Source organism: Lepus europaeus, chromosome 6, assembly GCF_033115175.1.
Source record: "Lepus europaeus isolate LE1 chromosome 6, mLepTim1.pri, whole genome shotgun sequence".
In the NCBI taxonomy this organism is placed as follows: Eukaryota; Metazoa; Chordata; class Mammalia; order Lagomorpha; family Leporidae; genus Lepus; species Lepus europaeus.
Genome location: NC_084832.1, coordinates 113,554,599 through 113,580,194, shown reverse-complemented (window position 1 = coordinate 113,580,194; position 25,596 = coordinate 113,554,599). Strand labels below are relative to the sequence as shown.

Genomic DNA, 25,596 nt, shown 5'->3' with positions numbered 1-25,596 from the left:
GAAGCCAGGAGCCATGTGCTTCCTCCTTGTCTTCCATGCGGGTACAGGGCCCAAGGACCTGGGCCATCCTCCACTGCACTCCCGGGTCACAGCAGAGAGCTGGACTGGAAGAGCAGCAATTGGGACAGAATCCGGCGCCCCGACCGGGACTAGAACCTGGGGTGCCGGCACCGTAGGTGGAGGATTAGCCTAGTGAGCCATGGCGCCAGCCCCATCCCATTCTTAAGATTCATTTTTTAATTATCTTTATATATAGAAGATCAACTAAGTAAAGATTTCAACAGTTTGCACCCACAGGGACACACAAAGTATAAGGTACTGTTTGAAGACTATTTTTACCATTAATTCTCATAGTACAGCACATTAAGGACAGAGATCCTATATGGGGAGTAAGTGCACAGTGACTCCTGTTGTTGATTTAACAATTGACACTCATATTTATGACATCAGTGATCACCTGAGGCTCTTGTCATGAGCTGCCAAGGCTATGGAAGCCTCTTGAGTTCACAGACTCCATGAAATGGAAGTTCTCTCCTCCCTTCAGAGAAAGGTGCCTCCTTCTTTGATGGCCCCTTCTTTCCATGGGGATCTCACTCATAGAGATCTTTCATGTAGGTCAGTTTTTGCCACAGTGTCTTGGCTTTCCATGCCTGAAATATTCTCAAGGGCTTTTTAGCCAGATGCAAATGCTTTCAGGGCTGATTCTGAGGCCAGAGTGCTGTTTAAGGCATTTGTCATTTTATGAGTCTGCTGTGTGTCCTGCTTCCCATGTGGGATCATTCTCTCCCTTTTAATTCTATCTATCATTAGCAGGCACTTGGTCTCATTTATGTGATCCGCTTGACACTTACTCCTATCTTTATGATCACTTATGCACTTAAATTGATCACTTTAACTAGTAAGATGGGATTGGTACCTGCCAACTAAATGGGATTTGGAGTCCCATAACAAGTTTTTAGCTTTACCCTTAGGGGTAAGTCCGAGGGAATGGGTGCCAGATTGTATATCTCCTTCCTCTCTTATTCCCACTCATTTTTAACAGAGATCAATTTTCAATTGGATTTAAACACTAAAGAATAATTCTTTGTTAAGTAAAGAGTTCAACCAATGATATTAAATAGAAAAAGAAAATAGTAAAAGAATAAAATAGTAAGCTGTTCCTCGACAGGACAAGGGCTGATCAAGTCATTGCTTCTCATATTGTCAATTTCACTGCTACAGGTTTCCTTTTAGGTGCTCAGTTAATTGTCACAGATCAGGAAGAACATATGATATTTGTCCCTCTGGGACTGGCTTATTTGACTCACTATGATGTTTTCCAGATTCATCCATTTTGTTGCAAATGATTGGATTTCATTTTTTTTTTTTTGAGATTTTTATTCATTTATTTGACAGGTGGAGTTACAGACAGTGAGAGAGACAGAGAGAAAGGTCTTCCTTCCGTTGGGTCACTCCCCAAATGGCCGCAATGGCTAGAGCTACACTGATCTGAAACCAGGAGCCAGGTGCTTCCTCCTGGTCTCCCACGTGGGTGGGTGCAAGGGCCCAAGTACCTGGGCCATCCTCCACTGCCTTCCTAGGCCACAGCAGAGAGGTGGACTGGAAGAGAAGCAACTAGTCTAGAAGACTAGAACTGGCGCCCATGTGGGATGCTGGTGCCGCAGGCGGAGGACTAACCTAGTGCGCCACAGCTCCGGCCCCTGGATTTCATTTTTTTTTATACTGCTATGTAGTATTCCATAGAGTACATATCCCATAATTTCTTTATTCATTCTTCCATTGAGGGTGGTAGAACTCAATATCCAGCTACACCCTTTACCTTCTCATGTAACTACCTAGTCCCCAACCAAGGTCTCAGCACACAAGACTCTCCTAGTCACTGGGTCCACAAGTTCTCTCCCCATGCCAGTCTGCCCATTGCACTGTCAGTTTGTCAGTAGAGAGGTGGAGCTGTCTTGGGATGCTCTGAGTGTAAGTGCCTCGCTGTCCCTCATAACCGCCCAGCCACTTGCCAGCCAGGTTCAAAGACTCTGGAGGCCAGAGACTTGTTCCTTCTGCAAGAATCTCTGGCTCACAGGCACACACTAGAGCTACTGGTTGAATGCTGCTGCCTGTTCACCACTGCCAGTGGCACTGTGAGTCAGGTGTTCATTATCAGCCAGCTGCCATGAGGGTGCCCAGAGGCTTCTGAAGATCCTGCTGCCCTAATCCAAAATGGCCTGTCCTCTCTAAGCCAGGTAATGAATTGTTCCAGGATGATGGGCTGGGATGGGGAGGGGATCAAACATCTGCCTCCATTTCCACTGGGTCGATGGGTAACAACCAGCAACTGCCAGCCCCTATGGCTCCAGTCTGGACCCATACCACATTCTCCTTCCAGCTCTGTCACCATGGGTTGCTGCAGCTGGCCTCGCCTCCATCTCCAAACTGTAGCCCACTCTGGCTTTCTGCCCCCGCAGCTCTACTCCTGTTTGTGTTGCACGTCGGTACTATTCACACAGGTTCACGCCATTTCACCTCTTCCTGTGGGGCTTCTGATATGGCTTCCTGTGTGGTTCTCTCTCCAGTTTTCCCCTGGAGTTGACCTCCTACACTTTTCTTTTCACTGTTTATCCTTAGCCCAGTGAAGCATATTGCTTCCTAATCTTCCATCTGTCTTCCCCATAGATTATAATTTAAATACTTTAACCAGTGCATTCCATGGAACAGCTGTGTCCTTTTTGTCAGTAGACACAGGGTCAATAATGCCTTTAATTGGATCAATGAGCCAATTCCAAGTGACCAGGAAGGAATTCAGAATTCTGGATAAAAAATTCTGTATTGGTTAGGGTTCAGTCAGAGAGATTGAACCACTAATAGTACTATAAGAGATTTATTATATGGAGAAGTCCTTACTTGGTCTGAAACTGCTTAACCAGCTGAACCTGGGTTGGTTTTTGGTCCTGAACATGGCAGCAGCAGCAGTAAGCAAGGAAATGGGTGCAAAAAGGGAAGGGTGAGTTGGAATTGACAAGGATGAGCTGAAACTCATAAAGGACAAATTTAGAATCTACATGTCACTAGGACTTGTGTCAGTATGTCATCACCCTCAGGGATCTGACTTTCAGGGTGCTGGGGTCTAGCTGAACAGCTGGTGTACTTGCCACAGAAAGTTGCAAACAAACCTAGCCAAGACTAAGAAAAGCCAAAGAAACTGTGGGCCCCCAGTGTACTTGTAGGTTTGGGACATAAACCATTTCCTCAAGCTCCCAGAGCAGATCCTGACAATATTGAGTGAACTGCAATAGCCTCTGACCTTATACTAACCCTTGAAACAAACTTTGTTGCTGCTTCATTTCTTTATTTTTAAAGTGGTTCTTAATTTTTAGACTTTTAAAATTTTATTTAACATATACAACTCCCATGTATTTCATATATACAGATTCAGGAACATAATGATACTTCCCACTCTACCCTCCTTCCTGTTCCTGCCTTTCTTTCTCCTCCCTCTACTATTCCCACTCTTAATTTTTACTAAGATCTATTTTCCGTTTACTTTACAAGATTCCATCTACACTTGAAGTGCTCAGCAAATAGTGTGAAGAAAAAAATACATTTCCTCAACAGTTGAGACAAGGGCTGTAAACAATCATCTAATATCAAAATGACAATTTCACTCATATACATTACCTTTTAGGCTCCCTATAAATTACCACAGATCAAGAAAACATATGGTATTTGTCTTTTTGGGACTGGCCTCTTACCCTATGTATAATGCTTTCCAGTTGCATCTGTTTTAAGAGGTAGAATTTCGTGTTTTTAATTCTTGAGTAGTATTCCATAGTGTATATATACCATAATTTCTTTATCCAGTCATCAGTTGATGAACATCTGGGTTGATTCCATATCTTAGCTATGGTGAATTGAGCTGCTATAAACATGGGGGTACAAAAAACTCTTTCCTATACTGATTTCACTTCATTTGGGTAAATTCGCAGGAGTGAGATGGCTGGGTTGCATGATAGATCTATTTTAGAATTTCTGACGAATCTCCATACTGTCTTCCTTAATGGTTGTACTAGTTTACATTTCCACTAACAGTATACTAGAGTACCTTTGTCCCCATCTCCTCATCAGCATTTATTGTTTTTGATATAGGATGATAACCATTCATCAGGTGAGGTGAAACCTTGTTGAGGTTTTGATTTGCATTCAAATCAAATTGATGGCTAGTGATCTTCAGCATTTTCTCAAGTGTATGTTGGCCATTTGTCTTTCCTCTCTTGAAAAATGACTGTTCAAGTTTTTTGTCCATTTCTTAACTGGATTCTTTGCTTTGTTGTTGTTAAGTTTCCTGAGCACTTTGTAGATTCTAGATATTCATCCTTTATCACTGACAATTTGCAGATATTTTCTCCCATTCTGTTGGTTGTTCTTCATCTTACTGAGTGGTTTTATTTTGGCAATGAAGAAGCTTCTCAGCTTGATGTAATTCCATTTGTCAATTTTAGCTTTGATTGCCTGTGCTTCTTGGCTCTTTTCCAAGAAGTCTTTGCCTATACCAATGTCTAGCAGGGTTTACCTAATGTTCTTTAAGAATTTGATGGTATCAGGTTGTAGATTTAAATCCTTAATCAATTTGAGTGGATTTTTGTATAAGGTGTAAGATTGGGTTCTTGTTTCATGCTTCTGTATATAGAGATCTGGTTGTCCCAGTACAATTTGTTGAAGAGACTGTCCTTGATCCAGGGATTAATTCTAGCTCCTTTATGAAGGATAAGTTGATCATAGGTGTGTGGATTGATTTCTGGAGCTTCTAGTGTGTTTCATTCTTCTACACGTCTTTTTTTTTTTTGCCAGTACCAGAATGTTTTGATTGTAACTGCTCTGTAGCATGTCTTGAAATCTGGTATTGTGATGCGTCCAGCTTTGTTTTTGTTTTATAAGATTGCTTTAGCCATTCATGTTCTCTTGTGTTTCCAAATGAATTTTAGTATCATTTTAGATCTGTGAAGATGGTTATTGGTATTTTGATTGGGATTGCATTGAATATGTAAATTGCTTTCAGTAGATTGGAAATGTTGATGATATTAATTCTTCCAGTCCATGAGCATGGGAGATTTTTCCACTTTTTGTGTCTTCTATTTTTCTTTAATATCTTGTAATTTTCATTGTAGAGATCTTTGACCTCCTTGGTTAAGTTTATTCCAAGGTATTTAATTTTTTGTAGTTATTGCGGATGGGATTGATCTTAGAAGTCCTCTTTCATCCATGGCATTGTTTGTGCACACAAAGGCTATTGATTTTTTTGTTTTTTGTTTTTTGTTTGTTTGTTTGTTTGTTTACCAGAGTGTCTTGGCTTTCCATGCCTAAAATACTCTCATGGGGTCTTTAGCCAGATCTGAATGCCTTAAGGGCTGATTCTGAGGTCAGAGTGCTGTTTAGGACATCTGCCATTCTATGAGTCTGCTGTGTATCCCACTTCCCATGTTGGATCTTTGTCTCCCTTTTTGATTCTATCAGTTAGTATTAGCAGATACTTGTCTTGTTTGTGTGATCTCTTTGACTCTTAGACCTATCAGAGCTATCAATTGTGAGCTGAAATTGATCACTTGGACTAGTGCGATGGCATTGGTACATGCCATCTTGATGGGATTGTGTTGGAATCCCCTGGCACATTTCTAACTCCACCATTTGCGGCCAGTCCGATTGAGCATGTTCCAAATTGTTCGTCTCCTCCCTCTCTTTTTCCACTCTTAGATTTAACAGGGATCACTTTTCAGTTAAAATTTAAACACCTAAGAATAATTGTGTGTTAATTACTGAGTTCAACCAATAGTACTAGAACAACAACAACAACAACAACAACAAATACTAAAAAGGATAAAGTATTACATTGTACATCTAAAGTCAGGACAGGAGCTGATCAGTTCATTGTTGCTTATAGTGTCCATTTCACTTAACAGGTTTCCCCTTTGGTGCTCAGTTGTCACCGATCAGGGAAAACAAATGATATTTTTCTGTTTGGGACTGGCTTAATTCACTCAGCATGATGTTTTCCAGATTGCTCCATCTTGTTGCAAATGACTGGGTTTCGTTGTTTCTTACTGCTGTATAGTATTCTGTGGAGTACATGTCCCATAATTTCTTTATCCAGTCTACTGTTGATGGGCATTTGGGTTGGTTCCAGGTCTTAGCTATTGTGAATTGAGCTGCAATAAACATTAATGTGCAGATGGCTTTTTTAGTTGCCAAATTAATTTCCTTTGGGTAAATTCCAAGGAGTGGGATGGCTGGGTTGTATGGTAGGGTTATGTTCAGGTTTCTGAAGAATCTCCAGACAGACTTCCATAGTGGCTTAACCAGTTTGCATTCCCACCAACAGTGGGTCAGTGTCCCTTTTTCCCCACATCCTCTCCAACATCTGTTGTTGGTAGATTTCTGAATGTGAGCCATTCTCACCGGGGTGAGATGGAACCTCATTGTGGTTTTGATTTGCATTACTCTGATTGCTAGTGATCTTGAACATTTTTTCATGTGTCTGTTGGCCATTTGGATTTCCTCTTTGGAAAAATGTCTATTGAGGTCCTTGGCCCATCTCTTAAGTGGGTTGTTTGTTCTGTTGTTGTGGATTTTCTTGATTTCTTTGTAGATTCTGGTTATCAATCCTTTATCTGTAGTATAGTTTGCGAATATTTTTTCCCATTCTGTTGGTTGCCTCTTCACTTTCCTGACTGTTTCTTTTGAAGTACAGAAACTTCTCAATTTGATGCAATCCCAAATGTTAATTTTGGTTTTGACTGCCTGTGCTGTTGGAGTATTTTCCAGGAAGTCTTTGCCTGTGCCTATATCTTGCAGGGTTTCTCCAATGCTCTCTAATAATTTGATGGTTTCGGGTCGTAGATTTAAGTCTTTAATCCATGTTGAGTGAATTTTTGTGTAAGGTGATAGGTATGGGTCTTGCTTCAAGCTTCTGCATGTGGAAATCCAATTTTCCCAGCACCATTTATTGAATAGACTGTCCTTATTCCAGGGATTAGATTTGGATCTTTGGTCAAATATAAGTTGGCTGTAGATGTTTGGATTGATTTCTGGTGTTTCTATTCTGTTCCATTGGTCTATCCATCTGTTTCTGTACCAGTACCATGCTGTTTTGATAACAACTGCCCTGTAGTATGTCCTGAAATCAGGTATTGTGATGCCTCCGGCTTTGTTTTTGTTGTACAGGATTGCTTTGGCTATTCAAGGTCTTCTGTGTCTCCATATGAATTTCAGCATCATTTCTTCCAGATCCGAGAAGAAGGTCTTCGGTATCTTGAATGGTATTGCATTGAATGTATAAATTGCTTTTGGGAGAATAGACATTTTGATGATATTGATTTTTCCAGTCCATGAGCATGGAAGATTTCTCCATTTTTTGGTATCCTCTTCTATTTCTTGCTGTAAGGTTTTGTAGTTTTCATCGTAGAGATCTTTAACGTCTTTGGTTAAGTTTATTCCAAGGTATTTGATTGTTTTTGTAGCTATTTTGAATGGGATTGATTTTAGAAGTTCTTCCTCAGCCGTGGCATTGCCTGTGTATACAAAGGCTGTTGATTTTTGTGCATTGATTTTTATATCCTGCTACTTTGCCAAACTCTTCGATGAGTTCCAGCAGTCTTTTAGTAGAGTTCTTTGGGTCCCCTAAATAAAGAATCATATCATCTGCAAAGAGGGATAGTTTGAGTTCGTCCTTCCCAATTTGTATCCCTTTAATTTCTTTTTCTTGCCTAATAGCTCTGGCCAAAACTTCCAGAACTATATTGAATAACAGTGGTGAGAGAGGGCATCCCTGTCTGGTACCAGATTTCAGTGGAAATGCTTCCAACTTTTCCCCATTCAATAGGATGTTGGCCGTGGGTTTTTCATATATTGCTTTGATTGTATTAAGGAATGTTCCTTCCATACCCAGTTTGCTTAGAGTTTTCATCATGAAAGGGTGTTGTATTTTTTCAAATGCTTTCTCTGCGTCTATTGAGAGAATCATATGGTTTTTCTTCTGCAGTCTGTTAATGTAGTGTATTACGTTGATTGTTTTGCGAATGTTGAACCATCCCTGCATACCGGGGATGAATCCCACTTGGTCTGGGTGGATGATCTTTCTGATGTGTTGTTGCATTCTATTGGCCAGAATTTTATTGAGTATTTTTGCATCTATGTTCATCAGGGATATTGGTCTGTAATTCTCTTTCAATGTTGCATCTCTTTCTGGCTTAGGAATTAAGGTGATGGTGGCTTCATAGAAAGAATTTGGGAGGATTCCCTCTTTTTGGATTGCTCTGAATAGTTTGAGAAGAATTGGAGTTAGTTCTTCTCTAAATGTCTGGTAGAACTCAGCAGTGAATCCATCTGGCCCTGGGCTTTTCTTTGTTGGGAGGGCCTTTATTACTGTTTCAATTTCTGTGTCAGTTATTGGTCTGTTTAGGTTTTCTTTGTGTTCCTGGCTCAATTTAGGGAGGTTGTATGTGTCCAAGAATCTGTCCATTTCTGATAGATTTCCCTGTTTGCTGGCATACAAGTCCTTGTAGTAATTTCTGATGATTCTTTTTATTTCTGCGGCGTCTGTTGTTACGTTTCCCATTTCATCTCTGATCCTATTGATTTGGGTCTTTTCTCTTCTTTTTTTAGTTAGTTGGGCCAATGGGGTGTCAATTTTGTTTATTTTTTCAAAAAACCAGCTCCTCGTTTGGCTGATTTTTTGTAATGTTTTTTTTGGATTCAATCCTGTTGATTTCTTCTCTGATTTTAATTATTTCTCTTCTCCTACTGGGTTTGGGTTTGGTTTGCTGCAGATTTTCTAGATCCTTGAGATGACTTGAAAGCTCATCTATTTGGTGCCTTTCCAATTTCTTGATGTACGCACCTATTGATATAAACTTTCCTCTTAACACTGCTTTTGTTGTATCCCATAGGTTTTGGTATGTTGTGCTGTTATCCTCATTTACTTCCAGAAAATTTTTGATTTCTCTTTTAATTTCTTCTATGACCCATTGTTCATTCAGGAGCATGTTGTTCAATCTCCATGTGTTTGCACGTGCTCTAGGGATACCTGAGTTGCCAATTTCCAATTTCATTCCTTTGTGGTCTGAGAAGCTGCATGGTATGATTCTAATTCTTTTGAATTTGCTGAGACTTGCTTTATGGCCTAGTATGTGGTCAATCCTAGAGAGGGTTCCATGTACTGCTGAGAAGAATGTAAAGTCCTTAGATGTAGGATGAAATGTTCTGTAGATATCTGTTAGATCCATTTGGGCTATAGTGTCATTTAAATCTACTGTCTCCTTGTTGATCTTCTGTTCTGTTGATCTGTCTATCTCTGAGAGTGGAGTGTTGAAGTCCCCCAGTACTATTGTGTTGGGGTCTAAGTCTCCCTTTAAGTCCCTTAACAAGTCTTTTAAATAAGCTGGTGCCCTGTGATTAGGTGCATATACATTGATAATCGTTATATCTTCCTGTTGAATGGATCCCTTAATCATTAAATAGTGCCCCTCTTTGTCTCTCCTAACAGTTTTTGTGGTAAAGTTTATGTTGTCCGATATTAAGATGGCTACGCCCGCTCTCTTTTCATTTCTGTTGGCGTGGTATATCTTTTTCCAGCCTTTCACTCTCAGCCTGTATGGATCATTGTTGGATAGATGGGTTTCTTGTAAGCAGCAAAAGGATGGGTTTTGTTCCTTAACCCAATCAGCCAATCGGTGTCTTTTAACTGGACAGTTCAAGCCATTAACATTCAATGTGACTATTGAGAAGGAATAACTTTGCCCTGCCATTTGCCAAAGATACTTTCTAATATATGGTTTGAGATTCCTGTGATCTTTTGGTGTGAGGTTTCCTACCTTTACCTTCTTTCATATTGGTGACCGTGTTTCTGTGTTTCTGTATGTAACACATCTTTAAGCATCTTTTGCAGGGCTGGACGAGTGGTGACAAATTCTTTCAATGTCTGTTTGCTGTGAAAGGTCTTTATTTCACCTTCATTCATAAATGAGAGCTTTGCAGGATATAATATTCTGGGCTGGCAGTTTTTCTCTCTTAGCACCTGGGCTATGTCTCGCCATTCTCTCCTAGCTTGTAGGGTTTCTGAAGAGAAGTCAGCTGTGAGTCTAATTGGAGATCCTCAGAGTAATCTGGCGTTTCTCTCTTGCACATTTTAGGATCTTTTCTTTGTGTTTCACTGTGGTGAGTTTGATTACGACGTGTCGTGGTGAGGATCTCTTTTGGTCATGTTTATTAGGGGTTCTATGAGCTTCCTGTATTAGGATGTCTCTGTCTTTCTCCAAACCTGGGAAATTTTCTGCTAGTATCTCACTAAAAAGGCCTTCTAATCCTTTCTCTCTCTCCATGCCTTCAGGTACTCCTAGAACCCGAATGTTGGGTTTTTTAAGAGTATCCTGTAGATTCCTGACAGTATTTTTTAGATTTCTGATTTCTTCTTCTTTTCTTTGATTTGATTGTTTCCTTTCCTGTTCTCTGTCTTCTAATTCCGATATTCTCTCTTCTGCTTCGCCCATTCTGTTTTTAAGACTTTCTAATGTGTTTGTCATTTGATCTATTGAATTCTTCATTTCATTATGATTTCTCATCACTATCACAGTTTCTTGTTCCACTAGTTGTTTCATTTCATTTTGATTCCTCCTTAATATTTCATTTTCATGAGAGAGATTTTCTATCTTGTCCATTAAAGATTTCTGTAGTTCAAGAATTTGTTTTTGAGAACTTCTTAATGTTCTTATCAATTTTTTGAGATCTGCTTCTTGCATTTCTTCAATCTCCTCATCTTCATAATCTTGAATTGGGGTGTCTTTTTCATTTGGGGGTGTCATAGTGTCTTCCTTGTTCTTTTTAGCTTGGTTTTTGCGTTTGTTGTTTGGCATTTTGGAGATATTTGGTTTCTTCACTGTGGTGTTTTTTCTTGTTACACTATGGCTCTATATTAAGTGGACTGTCTGCTTTCAGTGGAGCCTTAGAGGCTTGAGATGAGTGTGGACTGAGAGCTGTGTTTGGTTCCTCAGGGTTGAGGGTGTGTCAAAGATGACACTCCCAGGTTAGGTGTGGTAAATCTCTCTTTTTTTGATTTAAAAGGGAAGTAATTCCGCACAGCTGAACGTAATTGGAGGTAGTTAGCAGGCAAATGATATACCCACAGGAGCCAGAGATCGGAAGCTCTTTCCCAGGGACCACACAGGGAATCTGTGCTGCCCTCAGTGTGGGCTCCAATTCTCCTGCAATCTCCCACTGGGTTGCCAATTTAGATGCTAATCTCCTGTTATTTCACCCCTCCCCCCAGAGTCAGGTTTTTCTGCTAGGCTCAGGGCTGGTGCAGACCTGAGGTCGCCCTGCTTATGATGTATGTCCAAAATGGCGCCTGCTCTGTCTTGCTCGCCTTTGAGAGGTGAGCGGAGAGAGAGAAACTTGTGTCCGTATGGGTCGCTTTTTTTATTTTTTTCCTCTCTCTCTTCTAGTTAGCCTGGTGAACTTTTCCCCACGGAGTTTCAAGCCTCGTTCCCTCTAGCCTCCTCTTTCCGCTTGCCCGCTGGTGTCTTGGGCTATTGTGGTTTGGCTCACCTCGCGTTCCAGCGCTGGTGTGTTGAGTCTGCCGCTGGTGTCCCGAACTTGGGCTCCCACGCTCTCCATGCAGGTACACTGTGAATCACTAGTTCCGGAAGAGTTTCCTATGCTGTTTCATCCCCTACTCTTCCTTGACCCTGCAGTATCTCCACTTATATTAACCTGTCTCTCTCCCGGACTAAAAGTGTGCTCCCTGCCTATTCCGCCATCTTGACCACAGTTGTTTTTTATTTCTATGGTATCTGTTGTTACAATTCCTTTTTCCATCTCTGGTTTTTTTGATTTAGGTCTTTTCCCACTTTTTTTTTTTTTTTTTTTTGTAGCTATTGCTAATTGGGCCAATGGTGTATTGATTTTGTTTATTTTTTTCCGAGAAAACAGCTATTCATTTCACTGGTCTTTTGTTTAATTTTTTTTGTTTTAATTTTGTTTATTCTCTAATTTTAATTATTTCTTTCCTCCTACTAATTTTAGGATTGGTTTGTTGTTTTTCTAGGTCCTTGAGATGCATTTATAGCTCATACATTTGGTGTCTTTCCAATTTCATGATGTAGGCACCAGTTACTATAAACTCTCCTCTTAACACTTCTTTGGCTGTATCCCCTGAGTTTTTATGTATTGTATTGTCTCCATTCATTTCCAGAACTTTTTTGATTTCTCTTTTCTTTCTTCTGTGATCCACTGTTCATTCAGGAGCATTCAGTCTCCATGTTTTTGCATATGTTCTAGAGATTCTTGAGTTGTTGATTTCCAGCTTCATTCCTTTGTGGTTGGAAACGATGCATGGTATGATTTTATTTTATTTAATTTGCTGAGGCTTGCTTTTATGGCCTAGCATATGGTCTATCCTAGAGAAAATTGTATGCTCTGATGTAAAGAATGTGTATTCGGCAACTTTGAGATGAAAGGTTCTGTAGATAACTGTTAGGTCCATTTAGTCCATAGTGTTGAATAGCTCTGTTGTTTCTTGGTTGATTTTCTGCTTAGTTGATTTGTCCATTGATGAAAGTGGGGTGTTGTAGTCCGTGTCTCTCTTTATATCCATAAACATTTCTTTTAAATAGCCTGGCACCTTAGCATTGAGCACATATACATTTATTATAGTCACATGTTCCTGTTGAACTGGTTATTTAATAATTACATAGTGTCCTTTATGAAGTCTTTTTTAACTGTTTTTGTATGAAGGTCTATTTTGCCTGATGTTAAGATGGCTACCCCTGCTCTTTTTTGCTTTCCATTAGCACAGAATATTTTTTTTCCCTCCTTTCACTTTCTTTCTTTTCTTTTCTTTTATTTATTTATTTGAGAGGTAGAGTTACAGACAGTGAGAGGGAGAGACAGAGAGAAAGGTCTTCTGTTCATTGGTCCACTCCCCAAATGGCTGCAATGGCTGGCGCTGTGCAGATCTAAAGCCAGGAGCCAGGTGCTTCTTCCCGGTCTCCCATGCAGGTGCAGGGGCCCAAGGACTTGGACCATCTTCTGCTGCTTTCACAGGCTGCAACAGAGAGCTGGATCAGAAGAGAAGCAGCTGGGACTCGAACTGGTGCCCATATGGGATGCTGGTGCTGCAGGTGGAGGTTTAACCTACTGCGCCACCGCGCTGGTACCTATCCCTTTCACTTTCAGTCTGTGTATATCTTTGGTGAGATGTGTTTATTGTAGGTAAGAACTACTTGAGTCTTGTTTTAATCCATTCAGCCAGCTTATATCTTTCAGTTGGAGAATTTGTCTGTTTACATTCAAGGTTACTATTGATAAGTAATAACTTGGCCCTGGCATTTTTCAGTAAATATTCCTATTGTTTGCTTTGGATTTCCTTTGTATGCTTACTGGGAGATTTTCTGCCTTCACATTCCTTCACAATAACTGTGTTTCTGTGCTTCTGTGTTTAGCACATCCTTAAGCATCTTTTGTAAGGCTGGACAAGTAGTGACAAATTCTTTCAATTTCTGTTTGTTATGGGAGGCCTCTATTTCACATTCATTCATAGATGAGAACTTTGTAGGGTATAGTATTCTGGGTTGACAGTTTTTTTCTTTTCTACTTGGGCTGTGTCTCTCCATTCTCTCTTAACCTGTAGGGTTTCTTTTGAGAGGTCAGCTGTGAATCTAACTGGAGATCCTCTGAAAAGTAATCTGGTATTTAGTGTATGCACATTTTTTTTTTTAAAGATTTATTTATTTATTTGAAAGTAGAGTTACGCAGAGAGAGAATGAGATGCTGAGAGAGAGAGAGAGCTCTTCCATCCGCTGGTTCACTCCCCAACTGGCCATAATGTACGGAACTGTGCTGATCCGAAGCCAGGAGCCAGGGGCTTCTTCTGGGTCTCCCATGTGGCTGCAGGGGTCCAAGGACTTGGGCCATCTTCTACTGGTTTCCCAGGCCATTGCAGAGCGCTGGATCAGAAGTGGAGCAGCCGGGACTTGTACTGGTGCCCATATGGGATGCTGGCACTGCAGTCGGCAGCTTTACTTGCTACACCACAGCATCGGCCTCTCATGCATGTTTTAGAATATTTTCTTTAGGTTTTATTGTTGAAAGGTTGACTATAAGGTGTCATGGTGAACATCTTTTGTGGTCATGTCCATAAGGAGTTCTGTGTGTCTTGTGTACTTACCTGTTCCTTTATTTCTCCAAATTAGTGAAGTTTTCTGTAATTATTTCACTTCTGTCTTTCCATACCATTCTCTTTTTCCATACCTTTGGAAACTCCTATGACCTATACGTTGGGTTATTTGATAGTATCCCATAAATCTCCACACTGTTTTTAATTTTTCTAATTTCTTTTTTTGGTCTGAGAAAGTTCAAAGATTTGTCTTTGGGCATTCTTTGCTTTTCCTCACTAAGTCTGTTGTTAAGGCTTTCCAGTGTACTTTTTAGTTGACATATTGAATTCTTCATTTATAATATTTCATTTTGATTTTTTAAAAGATTTTATTTATTTACTTGAGAGGTAGATTTACAGACAAGAGGGAGAGACAGAAAGGTCTCCCATCACTGGTTTATTCCCCAAATGGCCACAACCACCAGAGCTGGGCCGAACTGAAGCCAGGAAGCAGGAATTTCTTCTCGGTCTCCCACGCGGGAGCATGGGCCGAAGTACTTGAGCAGTCTTCTATTGCTTTCCCTGGCCATAGCAGAGAGCTGGATCAGAAGAAGAACAGCTGGATTGTAACTGGCCCCTCATTTTGATTTCAAAATCTCAATTTCATGGGAAAGTTTTTTATTCATGGCATGTATGGATTTCTTTCATTTTTTTTTTAAGATTTATTTTATTTATTTGAAAGACATAGTTACAGAGAGAGGCAGAGACAGAAAGAGAGGTCTTCCATCCACTGGTTCACTCACCAGATGGCTGCAACGGCCGGAGCTGCGCCTATCCGAAGCCAGGAGCCAGGAGCCTCCTCCGGGCCTCCCACATTGGTGCAGGGGCTCAAGGACTTGGGCCCTTTTCCAGGGTACAGAGGAGAGCTGGACCGGAAGAAGAGCAGCTGGGACTAGAACCAGTGCCCATATGGGCTGCCAGTGCTTCTGGCCAGGGCTTCAACCCGCTGTGCCACAGTGCTGGCCCGCCATAGTATGGACTTCTTTAACTCATGAATTTGTTTCTCATTGCTTCTGAGTAATCCTTTGATTAGTCTTTGAAGTGTGTTTCAGGCATTTCATCAGTCTCTTTATCTTCAAATTCTAATTCTGAAGTATTGTATTCCTTTGTGTGTGTGGGGGGTCATATTTTCTTCCTTGAAATTCTGCACTTATTTTTAGACATTTGTTAAGATACTTATTGGTTTTTTCCTCTGATGGCTTTTATCTTTCAACTGTGCTTCGTTGGAATGTCTGCCGTTTCAGTGAATACCTAGAGGTGTGTGCTGGGGATGGCCAGGGGGTTCTGGTTCCTGCTATAGTGTGGGGAGTATCCAGGCTGTCACCCAATTTGAGTACAGTAGATCTCTTATTAACAGAAAGGATGGTAAGATCACGATCCTCTGTTGGCATAATCACACCCTCACCCCCTCTCTTCAAAGGTGATCCGTGTTCAGGTGTCAGCCCATAGTGGCTGTGGTACTTGTCCATGCTGCCACATAAATTGCACAAAAGATATGTGCAGTCCTCGGTGTGAGCACATATCTGGCTGTAGTTGCCCACCCCAGGCAATCAGGGAGCTCTGAACGTGTGGAGGTACACAGTGATTTCCCAGAGACTCAGCTACATCCTGTGCCCTCTAGTGCAGTCACAGAATTCCCACAGACTCAGCACATAGGGCTCCCACAGTCATGGAGTACAGAAGTCCCACTTTGCCCCATTAGCCCATCCTGTCCACAGAGAGGCTGAGATATTCTCAGAGCCTGCTGCCTATGGGTGCTCTGCCTTGATGGTTTGAACCCCAGAGCCTGTATATGTTTTGAGGCTGGGGGCACCTCGTAGTCTTATATATGTGCTCAGCCATTAGTCCTCCCAACCAGACTCAAAGGCAGTGGGGAACGTGGATTTTTCCCTCTTGTAAAATCCCTGCATCATGCATGTGTACAAGAGCTGCCAGCTGCAGCCCCTACTTTTTTTTTTTTTTTTTTTTTTTTTAATTTGAAAGGCAGAGTTAGACAGTGAGAGAGGCAGACAGAGAGAAAGGTCTTCGTTTTCCGTTGGTTCACCCCCAAATGGCCACTGTGGCCGGCGTGCTGTGCCGATCTGAAGCCAGGAGCCAGATGTTTCCTCTTGGTCTCCCATGTAGGTGTAGGGCCCAAGGACCTGGGCCATCCTCCACTGCCTTCCCAGGCCACAGCAGAGAGCTGGTCTAGAAGAGGAGCAGCCAGGACTAGAACCCGGCGCTCATATGGGATGCCGGCACCGTAGGTGGAGGATTGACCAAGTGAGCCATGGTGCCGGCCAACCCCTACTTGTTTTACAAGGATACCTTCTCCACGCTGGTTGCAGGGCTTACTCAAAAGCCTCTGCAGCTGGTGCTTAGAATGGCTCTTTCTCCCCTGCAGTTGCTGGATGCACACACTTCAGCTGCTACCACTGATACTGCTTTCAGGATGGTGTGTTGTCCCTGCCAGTTGCTGGGCGTGTGCGTAAGAGCTGCTGGATCTGCTACTTATGTCCAAAATGGCACCTGCCCTCTCTCAGCTGTTTTCCGCATGCTGTTGTTGGGGGATGGTTAGAGAGAAACATATGCCTTTTTTTTTTGGTCTGATTAGCGGCACCTGACCCCCTCAGGGCTCCAGGCTGGACTCCCAAGACAGTGTAGGCTCTCCCTCTGGCTATGTCACCAGTAGCATGATCGACTGCAGTCTGATCTCACCTTGCTCTCCAAAGCTGATACTTGGGCTATTAGCTGCTGGGGTCATGTGTTGTGTCCATGCTTGTTGCTGCCGGTCTGCTCCTTCCATACAGATCTGCAGTTTTCTCTCTAACTCTCCCCTGAAAGTATACTTTCTCCACTTTTTTTTTTTTTTTTCTATACTGTTTTCCCCTAGCCTACAGCAGTACATCCTTTCCCTATTCTGCCATCTTGGAATCTCTCAAAGTTGCTGCTTCCTTTCTACATTTCAGATCTGATGCAGAATACACTTGTGTGAAGCCTAACTTAGAATCATGCAGGGAAATTAATTCTGGCAGTTGGTACCATTGATAACAAGCACCACAAAGTCTTATTTTAAACCAAAGCCATGAGATGAGAGACATTTTAACTGTATACTGATTAATGTAGGCAGATCTATTAAAAAACACCAAGGACACCTTCAAAATGTTCCTAGCTGGTGTTGAAGTGATATCAAAGAGAATCTCATTTTGAAGCTTGGATTGATTAGAATCATACATTTAGGCTTCTTTGTAGTAAATTAGTGATTATGGAATTGTAGTGCCAATTCTCATAGTATACCTCATTTCTCTTTTCAATTGTTAAATCATCTTGTTCAAAACTCCTTATGAGCTTAATGTGAATATTTTCATGAAGTAATAGCTAAATAATTATGCAGTTAGCTTCTTTTTGTTTCAGAGTCTGGTTAATTTCCTTAACTTTTCTGGGAGGTTTTTGAACTACCTCTCTTACAGCATAGTAAGATAAAATCATTTGTCGTTAATAAATGGTAATCAAAATATAATAAAAGTATCAAAAACTTTTTATGTGTCATCTTAATTCTCTGTAGCAGTATTATGCCAATTAGATAAACACATTTTGCAGATGGAAAAGTTGAGGTGCAGGTATGTATCTTGCCTGAGATCACTTGGCATGTAAGAGGAGGATCTGAAAGTAACCCAGGTCCTTGTGCACTCTGCTGTACTCCTTTAAGTTTGTGTGTAGTTTAAATGGTAAAGAAAATCCAGGAATCTATAGCGACACATAACTTGCAATTAATTCTGTCCACTCATTTTATATCCTCCCTGTCCCACCCCAATAGCTCTAACCGAGGAACTGGATTCTGTAACCAATGAGCTACATGCAGTTGACATTCAGATTCAAGAACTTATGGAAAGGCAGCAGGAGCTTATTCAGAAAAAAACAGTCCTAACAAAGAAAATAAAGCAGTGTTTAGAAGATTCCAGTGCTGGGGCCAGCAACGAGTGTGATTCTTCACCTGCTGCTTGGAATAAAGAAGGTTTGCTTTTTTTTTTCTTTACTGATTTTGTTTCTTCTTTCTTTAAACTAGAATCAAGTCGTTCTGCATGGGTGTGTGTTTTCTGGTAAGCTCAAGTGAGACTGACCATTCCTTCAGTGGATGGGGATGCTCACAGACCATTTGTTACTAGCATTCTCTAGCCTTTTTAAGGGTCACTTTTGTTATTGACTTAATTTTGTCAAAATACAGTTCTAGCAATATTGATCACTGCTTGGAAAATAAGACTTGTATTTTGACTAAATTTTCTAAGTTTTAACTAAAAAGACAGTTAATAAAAAAATTATCCAGACTCCTTGTCAAAATCTAGTTATTTTTTCAGCCCTAGTGAACAAATCATTCTTTTATTTTTTTGAGATTTATTTATTTGAGAGGCTGAGTAACGGAGAGACAGAGGGGTCTTCCATCTGCTGGTTCACTCCTCAAACAGCCACAATGGCCAGAGCTGAGCCAATCCAAAGCAAGGAGCCAGAAGCTTCTTCTGGGTTTCCCACATGGGTGCAGGAGACCAAGCACTTGGACCATCTTCTGATGCTTTCCAAGGTGTATTAGCAGGGTGCTGGATCAGAAGTGGTACAATTGGGACTCAAACCTGTGACCATATGGGATGCTGGTGTTGAAGGTGGCAGCTTTACCTGCTGCGCTACAACACTGGCCCCAAACAAACCACTCTTGATTTAAAAGAATCAGACATCATATATGTCGTAAATTATAACATGACAGCTTCAATCCAGAATGAATTGCAGTGCTTTTGTGGTTACTGTTTTCCTGTGATTCTTTTCGAAACAAGATATTTACACCAAACATTCCAGATAATTATCTTTGTTCGTGATAGTTGACATTTTTATTATGCTGTTAATTCCTGATCAACATTCACATGGTTTTTCTTTCTTTCTTTCTTTTTTTTTTTTAAAGATTTATTTTATGTATTTGAAAGACAGAGTTACAGAGAGAGGTAGAAACAGAGAGAGGTCTTCCATCCACTTGTTCGCTCCCCAGATGGCCGCAATAGCTTGAGCTACGTCGATCTGAAGCCAGGAGCCAGGAGCTTCTTCTGGGTCTCCCATGTGGATGCAGGGGCCCAAGGAGTTGGGCCATCCTTTACTGCTGTCTCAGGCCATAGCAGAGAGCTGGATCAGAAGTGGAATAGCTGGGACTAGAACCGGTGCCAATATGGGATGCCCGTGCTTCAGGCCAGGGCTTCAACCTGCTATGCCACAGTGCTGGCCCCCACATGGTTTTTCAGATACCTGATCCAACACCTTTTCTTCAATGTGGGTTAATTTTCAACCAGCAAAAGTTTACATTTTTATCCAGATATGGTGTTTCTTTGAATGTATCATCTAGTTTGTTTTTGTTTTGCTTAGCTTAGTGAGACATATTAATCTGAAAATTATTACAAAAGTTTAATGGGCCATAAGTAATAAAAGTTTTATGTATTTTTTATTTTTGTCACATTCAAGTTTTTGTCACATATATAATCCTAATAATTGTGATATTTATAGCTTGTTTTTCCTGTTTTTAGATTTTCCATGGTCTGGACGAGTTAAAGATACTCTACAAAATACCTTTAGACTGCAGAAGTTCAGGCAACTTCAGCTGGAAACTATTAATGCCACAATGGCTGGAAAGGAGGTATTTCTTGTTATGCCTACAGGAGGTGGAAAGAGCTTATGTTACCAGTTACCGGCATTGTGTTCAGATGGTATGTGTTAGTGAAGATAATTTTAAGTTCAAATGATTTGTCTTCATGTAGTTTAATTCTTTGAAAAGTAATTTTTAACCATACCTGTGAAAAAACCAAGGGTACTTTTGTTTTATCTCTATGTTAGTAAATATTGAAAGATGGACTTAAAGGGGGAAATGTTAAAAAGTTATGGAAATATTAATTTTATCTGGTTCCTGGAATGTAATTTGAAAACATGTGATTGGAAATAGACACTAAAAAAGAAATTGGGAGATCTGAATCCTAGTCTCAGATCTTTGTGGCTTGTGTGCCGAGTGTCCAGCTCTGGAGATATGGTAGTAAGCCACATGCAGAATGGGCGGGGATTAGTTTTTAATAGAACTTAGTGAGGAGTGGTGCTTTTTCAGACTTTCATGTGTAAGACTCACCTGAGGAGTCAATAATATGTAGGCTCTATGTAATGTGAGAATCAAGATACTCTGTTTTTAACTAGCTCCTTGGTGGTACTGATGCTGCTAACTGGTGAGTCACTAGGGGGAGACTACGGGTCAACAGATGTTACCTTTCTTTAAAAATTTATATATTTGTTTTATTTACTTGAAAAGCAGAGACAGATCGATTTTCCATCTGCTCGTTCACTCTCCAAATGCATGCAATAGCTGAGGTTGGACTAGGCTGAAGCCGGGAGCCTGGGGCTCAATCCTGGTTCCCCCATGTAGGTGGCAGGGTTGTAAGTACTTGAGCCATCAACTGCTGCCTCTCTTGGTTGCATATTAGTAGGAAGCTGGAATTGGAAATGGAGCCAGGAGGAGAAGCCAGGTACTTAGGAATGGGAATGTGGGTGTCTTAAGCACAATGCCAAATGCCCACCTCACCAAACATTTTCTTACAGAGCCAAATGGTAAATATTATAGGCTTTGTGGTTCATATAGTCTGTGGCAACTACTCAATTCTGCCGTGTAGCATGAAAGCGACCAGACTGTATGCAAACAAATGAGGGTGGCTGTGTTCCTTTAGAACTTTGTAAGACAGCCGTGCTTAGTTTGTTGACTCCTTGTCTAGAGAATACAGGTAATTTTCAGCAGTTAACAATGAATTTGGGATAAAAATTTTAGTAGGGAATTAATTAGGGCAACCATCTAGTCTAGAGGCTTTCAGAGTAAGCTGTCTTGAGCTTAGAGCTAAAGGCTAATTAATTAGGCAGGCAAAAGGGACACGAGAGGAAGCAAGGATGTTCATGTAGGGGAGGAACATTTGAGATCCAAAAGCAAGAGAACATGCATGGGGTCATGTAATCAATCACCCAGAGGAATTCCAGCATGGTAGACATGATAAGACATACAGGAAGAGTCCGCAAACTTTTTTTTAATGCCCTTACATAGGACTTTTAATGCCTTTACACAGGACTTCTAATTTTATTTATTTATAAGATTTATTTATTATTTGAGTTACAGAGAGAGAGAGAGATATTTTCCAACTGCTGGTTTACTCCCCAGATGACTGCAGCAGCCAGGGTTGAACCAAGCCAAAACCAGGAGCTTCTTCCAGTTCTCCCATGTGCGTGCAGGGGCCCAAGCACTTGGCTTGTTTTCCACTGCTTTTCCCATGCATTAGGAGGGAGCTGGATCTGACGTGGAGCAGCCAGGACACAAAATGGTACCCATATGCGATGCCAGGGTGGCAGGCGTGGTTTTATCTGTTATACCACAGCACTGGCACCTGTAAAGCTCTTTTATAAATGTCTCTGTAGATTTGCAGAAAACCATTGAAGGGTTTTATGCAGTTAAGAGACTTATTATTTTGTGGTGTAGAAGAATAATTCCAACACCTGGGAAGATTCCAACAGTTTTTAGGCAGTGGTAGATTAAGTGAGACTCGTTACTGGGTGGGAGGGGGAGGAAAAGGGTATAGTAAAAAATGATGCCAGATTTTAAGCTTGGACAGGTAGCGAGGCTGTTGACTGGAAAAGGGTACACTGGAGAAAAAACTTACTTGGGAATTGTGACAAAAGATGATGACTTTGGGGACATGATGAATTTATGACACCAGAAGACATCCCGGTGGAATTGGTCTTGAGTAGGAGAATGGTTGTAGAGCTTGGGTGAGAGAGACTGAGTTAGATAAGCTGGTGCCTGTTAGTGTGGAAATGGCCGTTGAAGCCATGGGAGTGATTTAGCTGAAGCGGAATGAGAAGAGAGGAAGGGCTACAGGAGAAACCGGAGCAGCTCCTAGAGCAAGAAGCAGTAGCAGTGTGTAGGAGGAGAATCCAGAGAGTGTAGTGTTATTAGAAGCCTACAGAAAGGAGTGGTCAGAAGTGATGCTGTTGACAAAAGGTTAAATAAAATATAAGAACTTAGAAGTTCACTGGGTTTTATGACACGGGACTCATTTCCAACCTGGGCTAGAAGAATTTCAGCCAAAGAGTTGGTGGAGACCAAATAGCAATGATTTGGAACGGAGTTGGTGTTGAGGAACAGAGCTGATGAATGCGGAACATCCTGGAAAAGAGCGGCTCAGAAGAGAGGAAGAGAGAGAATCTTAAGTGTTGTCTTTGTTTGAGCTGCTGTAAACACCTTAGACTAGGTGATCTACAAACAACAAAAGTTTATTGCTCACAGTTTTGAGGCTGGAAAGTCCAAGATCAGTTGAGCAGGTTGAGTCTAGTGAGGGCCTCTTCCTCCTAGATGGTGCCTTCTTGCTGTAACCTCTCATGACAGCAGAAGGGAAGGGTACTCCCTTCAATCTCTTAATTTTTTTTAATATTAAAATGTTGGCAACTCATAATTTAAGAAGTACTGAAGGGGTCACCTGGCACCTGCCAGCAGGGTGGGTGCAGCCTGTGTGTGCCACTTTCCCGAGTCTTTGTGGAGAGCCTGTGTTCCCTACCTTGCATGCCCCTGTCCCAGGGGAGGGGAGAGGAGAGAGGCAGCCATGCTCTCTCCTGAAGATGTCCTTGCAGCCATGGGTTTCATGCTGCTGGTGCCATTCACAAGGGCGGGGTCTTTATGGCTTAATCCCTCCCCAGTGCCCCACCTCTTCTTTTTACCTCAAGATATATTGAAAGGTAGAACAACACAGAGAGAGATGGGCAAAGAGAGAGGGAGGTCTTCTATCAGAATGACTACAACAGCGAGTCCTGGGCCAGGCTGATGCCAAGAGCTAGGAACTGTGGTTTCCCACGTGGGTTGCCAGGGAAAAAGTAGTTGGGTCATTTTCTGCTGCTTTCCCTGGTGTGTTAGCACTCAGCTGGATTGGAAGCAGAGTAGCCAGGGTGCTCAAATCAGCACTCTGATAGAGGATGCTAGTGTTGCAGATGGCAGCTTACCCGATTGCACTACAAGGGCAGCCCCCACTGAGTGTATATTTTTAAACATATCTGCTCTCTACCAGAGGTATCGTATGGAACAAGCTGCAGAATTAGAAAGGAATATACTTTAAACAATGTAGAATAGCTCTTGTGTTTATGGACAATTTCATTTATAAGATAATGGGAATGTACTACTAAAATTTCATGCAGTCAATAAACTTCTGACTTCTGCTCAGAATAAATTAATCTGGTGCAAAAAGTGGAAGAATAAACATGTAATTATCATTCTTAATTATGCAGGCTCTGTATTTTCTTTGGAAAGCTTTGTGATAATTTTTCTCCTATCTGTTTAGTATTTGACTTATATTCTTTTTCCTGAGATTACCAATACTGATTGATAAAAGTGGTAGGATATTTGTCATTCAAATCACTTCAAAATGTTAACAGGTGCCTCTAAAAAAAAAAGAAAGATGTATTCTAATTACTTGAAAGGCAAGTTAGAGAGGGAGAGGTAGAGATCTTCCATCTACTGGCTCACTCCCAAAATGGCTGCAAGGTCAGGGCTGGGCTAAGCCATGTTGAACCAGGAGTCAGGAGCTTCATCTGGATGAGCCTCATCCCATGTGGATGTGGGGGCGCAAGAACTTGGGCCATCTTCTGCTGCTTTCTCAAGTCATCAGCAGGGAACAGCGGCCTGTTTATAGGATTGAATAGCTTAGAGATTTCTGTTTAGTCTTGTGTTTGTTTGGTTTATACTTGCCTTGTATGTTCATTTAGTCATTAATTAGCACTGGGAACTAGTCTGAACTGATAGATGGTACCCACAAGTTACACTGAAGAAGGAAAATGTGACTCTGGTGGCGGTGTGAAGTTTGAAGTTGATGTTTTTTCTCCTTTAGGTTTTACTCTCGTGATTTGCCCATTGATCTCTCTTATGGAAGACCAGTTAATGGTTTTAAAACAGTTGGGAGTTTCAGCGACCATGTTAAATGCTTCCAGTTCTAAGGTACGCCGCCTCTTACGTGATTTTTTTTTTTTTTTCCTGTTTAAATTCTTCATTGAAGTAGGATCCTGAGCTGCAGTTGTATTATTTAGGAAATCATGAACTGAACTCTTTATATTAGGAGTGGCAAACTATTGCTCATGGCTAGTTCTGGCCCACTCCCTGTTTTTGTATGTCCTGTGATCTAAAATAATAAGGAAGAATTTCTAATTGCATAGTATAATTAAAAAAATAAATGAATGTCTAAGAACTACCCTATACTTCTGGAATTTCTTTTGTAGAATGGAATATCTTACCTGTATTTGTAGAATAAGGCATTTTTCATAAAACCTATTATTGAAGTCTTCAAATTTAGAGAAATAATATAAAGCCTGTGATGTTCTCATTACCTCCTCCAACATTTATCAATGTATAGCCAATCATTTTTCATGTGTATACCTGCAAATTTCCCTGCCCTGTCCCATTTCACAAATCTTAGACATCATATTTTAATTGTAAATTCTTTAATATGAATCTGATTTACATGTCCTATCTAAATATTTTAATATAAATTTCTTAAGATCATCAAATAAAATCTTCAGATTTTTCTTTAACTCAAAAAAGCTATTCATTTTATTTGTTTGAAAGACAGAGGCAGGCAGGCAGACAGAGCTCCCATCTGCTGGTTCATTCTCCAAATGCCTGGAATCCAGGAACTGAGCGGGTGGCAGGCGCCCAGCTACTTAAGCCATCACTGCTGCCCTTGGAGTGTACATCAACAGGAAGCTAGAATTGGAAGTAGAGCCAAGATTCAAACCCGGGCATTCTGACATGGGATGTAGGTATCCCATCCAGTGCCTTTTTTTTTTTTAAGAGATGTATTTTATTTTTTTGGAAGGCAAATTGCACAAGAGAGTGAGAGGAAGGGAGAGAGAGAGGACAGAGAGAGAGAGAGAGAGAGAGAGATCCATCTTCCATCCATTGGTTCTCTCCATAAATGGCTGCAGTGGCTGGGGCTAGGCCAGGCCAAAATCAGGAGCCTGGAATTCCATCTGGGTCTCCCCTGTGGGTGGCAGGGACTCAAGAACTTGGGCCATATTCTGCTGCGTGGGCCATCATCCACTGCTTTCCCAGGCACTTTAGCAGGAGCTAAATGGGAAATGGAGCAGCTAGGACTTGAACTGGTACTCACATGGGCTGTGGGTATTGCAGATAGCTTAACCTGCTGTGCCGTAACACCTCGTTTCTCCCGCCCAACCAGTGTGACAGATGCCTGCTCCTCTGTCCTGTTGTTTGTTTTTTTAATTTCCCAGTAATATTCTTACATTGTGTTTGATAAATACATAGGTTCCCATATTTATCTTATTTGTTGGAAAAAACAGATTGTCCTTGTAGCTTCCTATATTTTCTGTCTATC

General features: G+C 41.2%; 1 protein-coding gene across 2 annotated transcripts in view; it reads left to right on the top strand.

Moving 5' to 3' along the window:
- The window catches only part of RECQL (RecQ like helicase), a 49,150-nt gene that overhangs the window by 9,926 nt on the left and 13,628 nt on the right, over positions 1-25,596 (top strand). For both annotated transcript variants that reach the window (XM_062194908.1, XM_062194909.1), the window contains exons 2-4: positions 17,988-18,185; positions 19,729-19,908; positions 24,097-24,203. In XM_062194908.1, the coding sequence (XP_062050892.1) occupies positions 17,988-18,185; positions 19,729-19,908; positions 24,097-24,203 (485 nt within the window). The remainder of the gene's footprint in view (positions 1-17,987; positions 18,186-19,728; positions 19,909-24,096; positions 24,204-25,596) is intronic.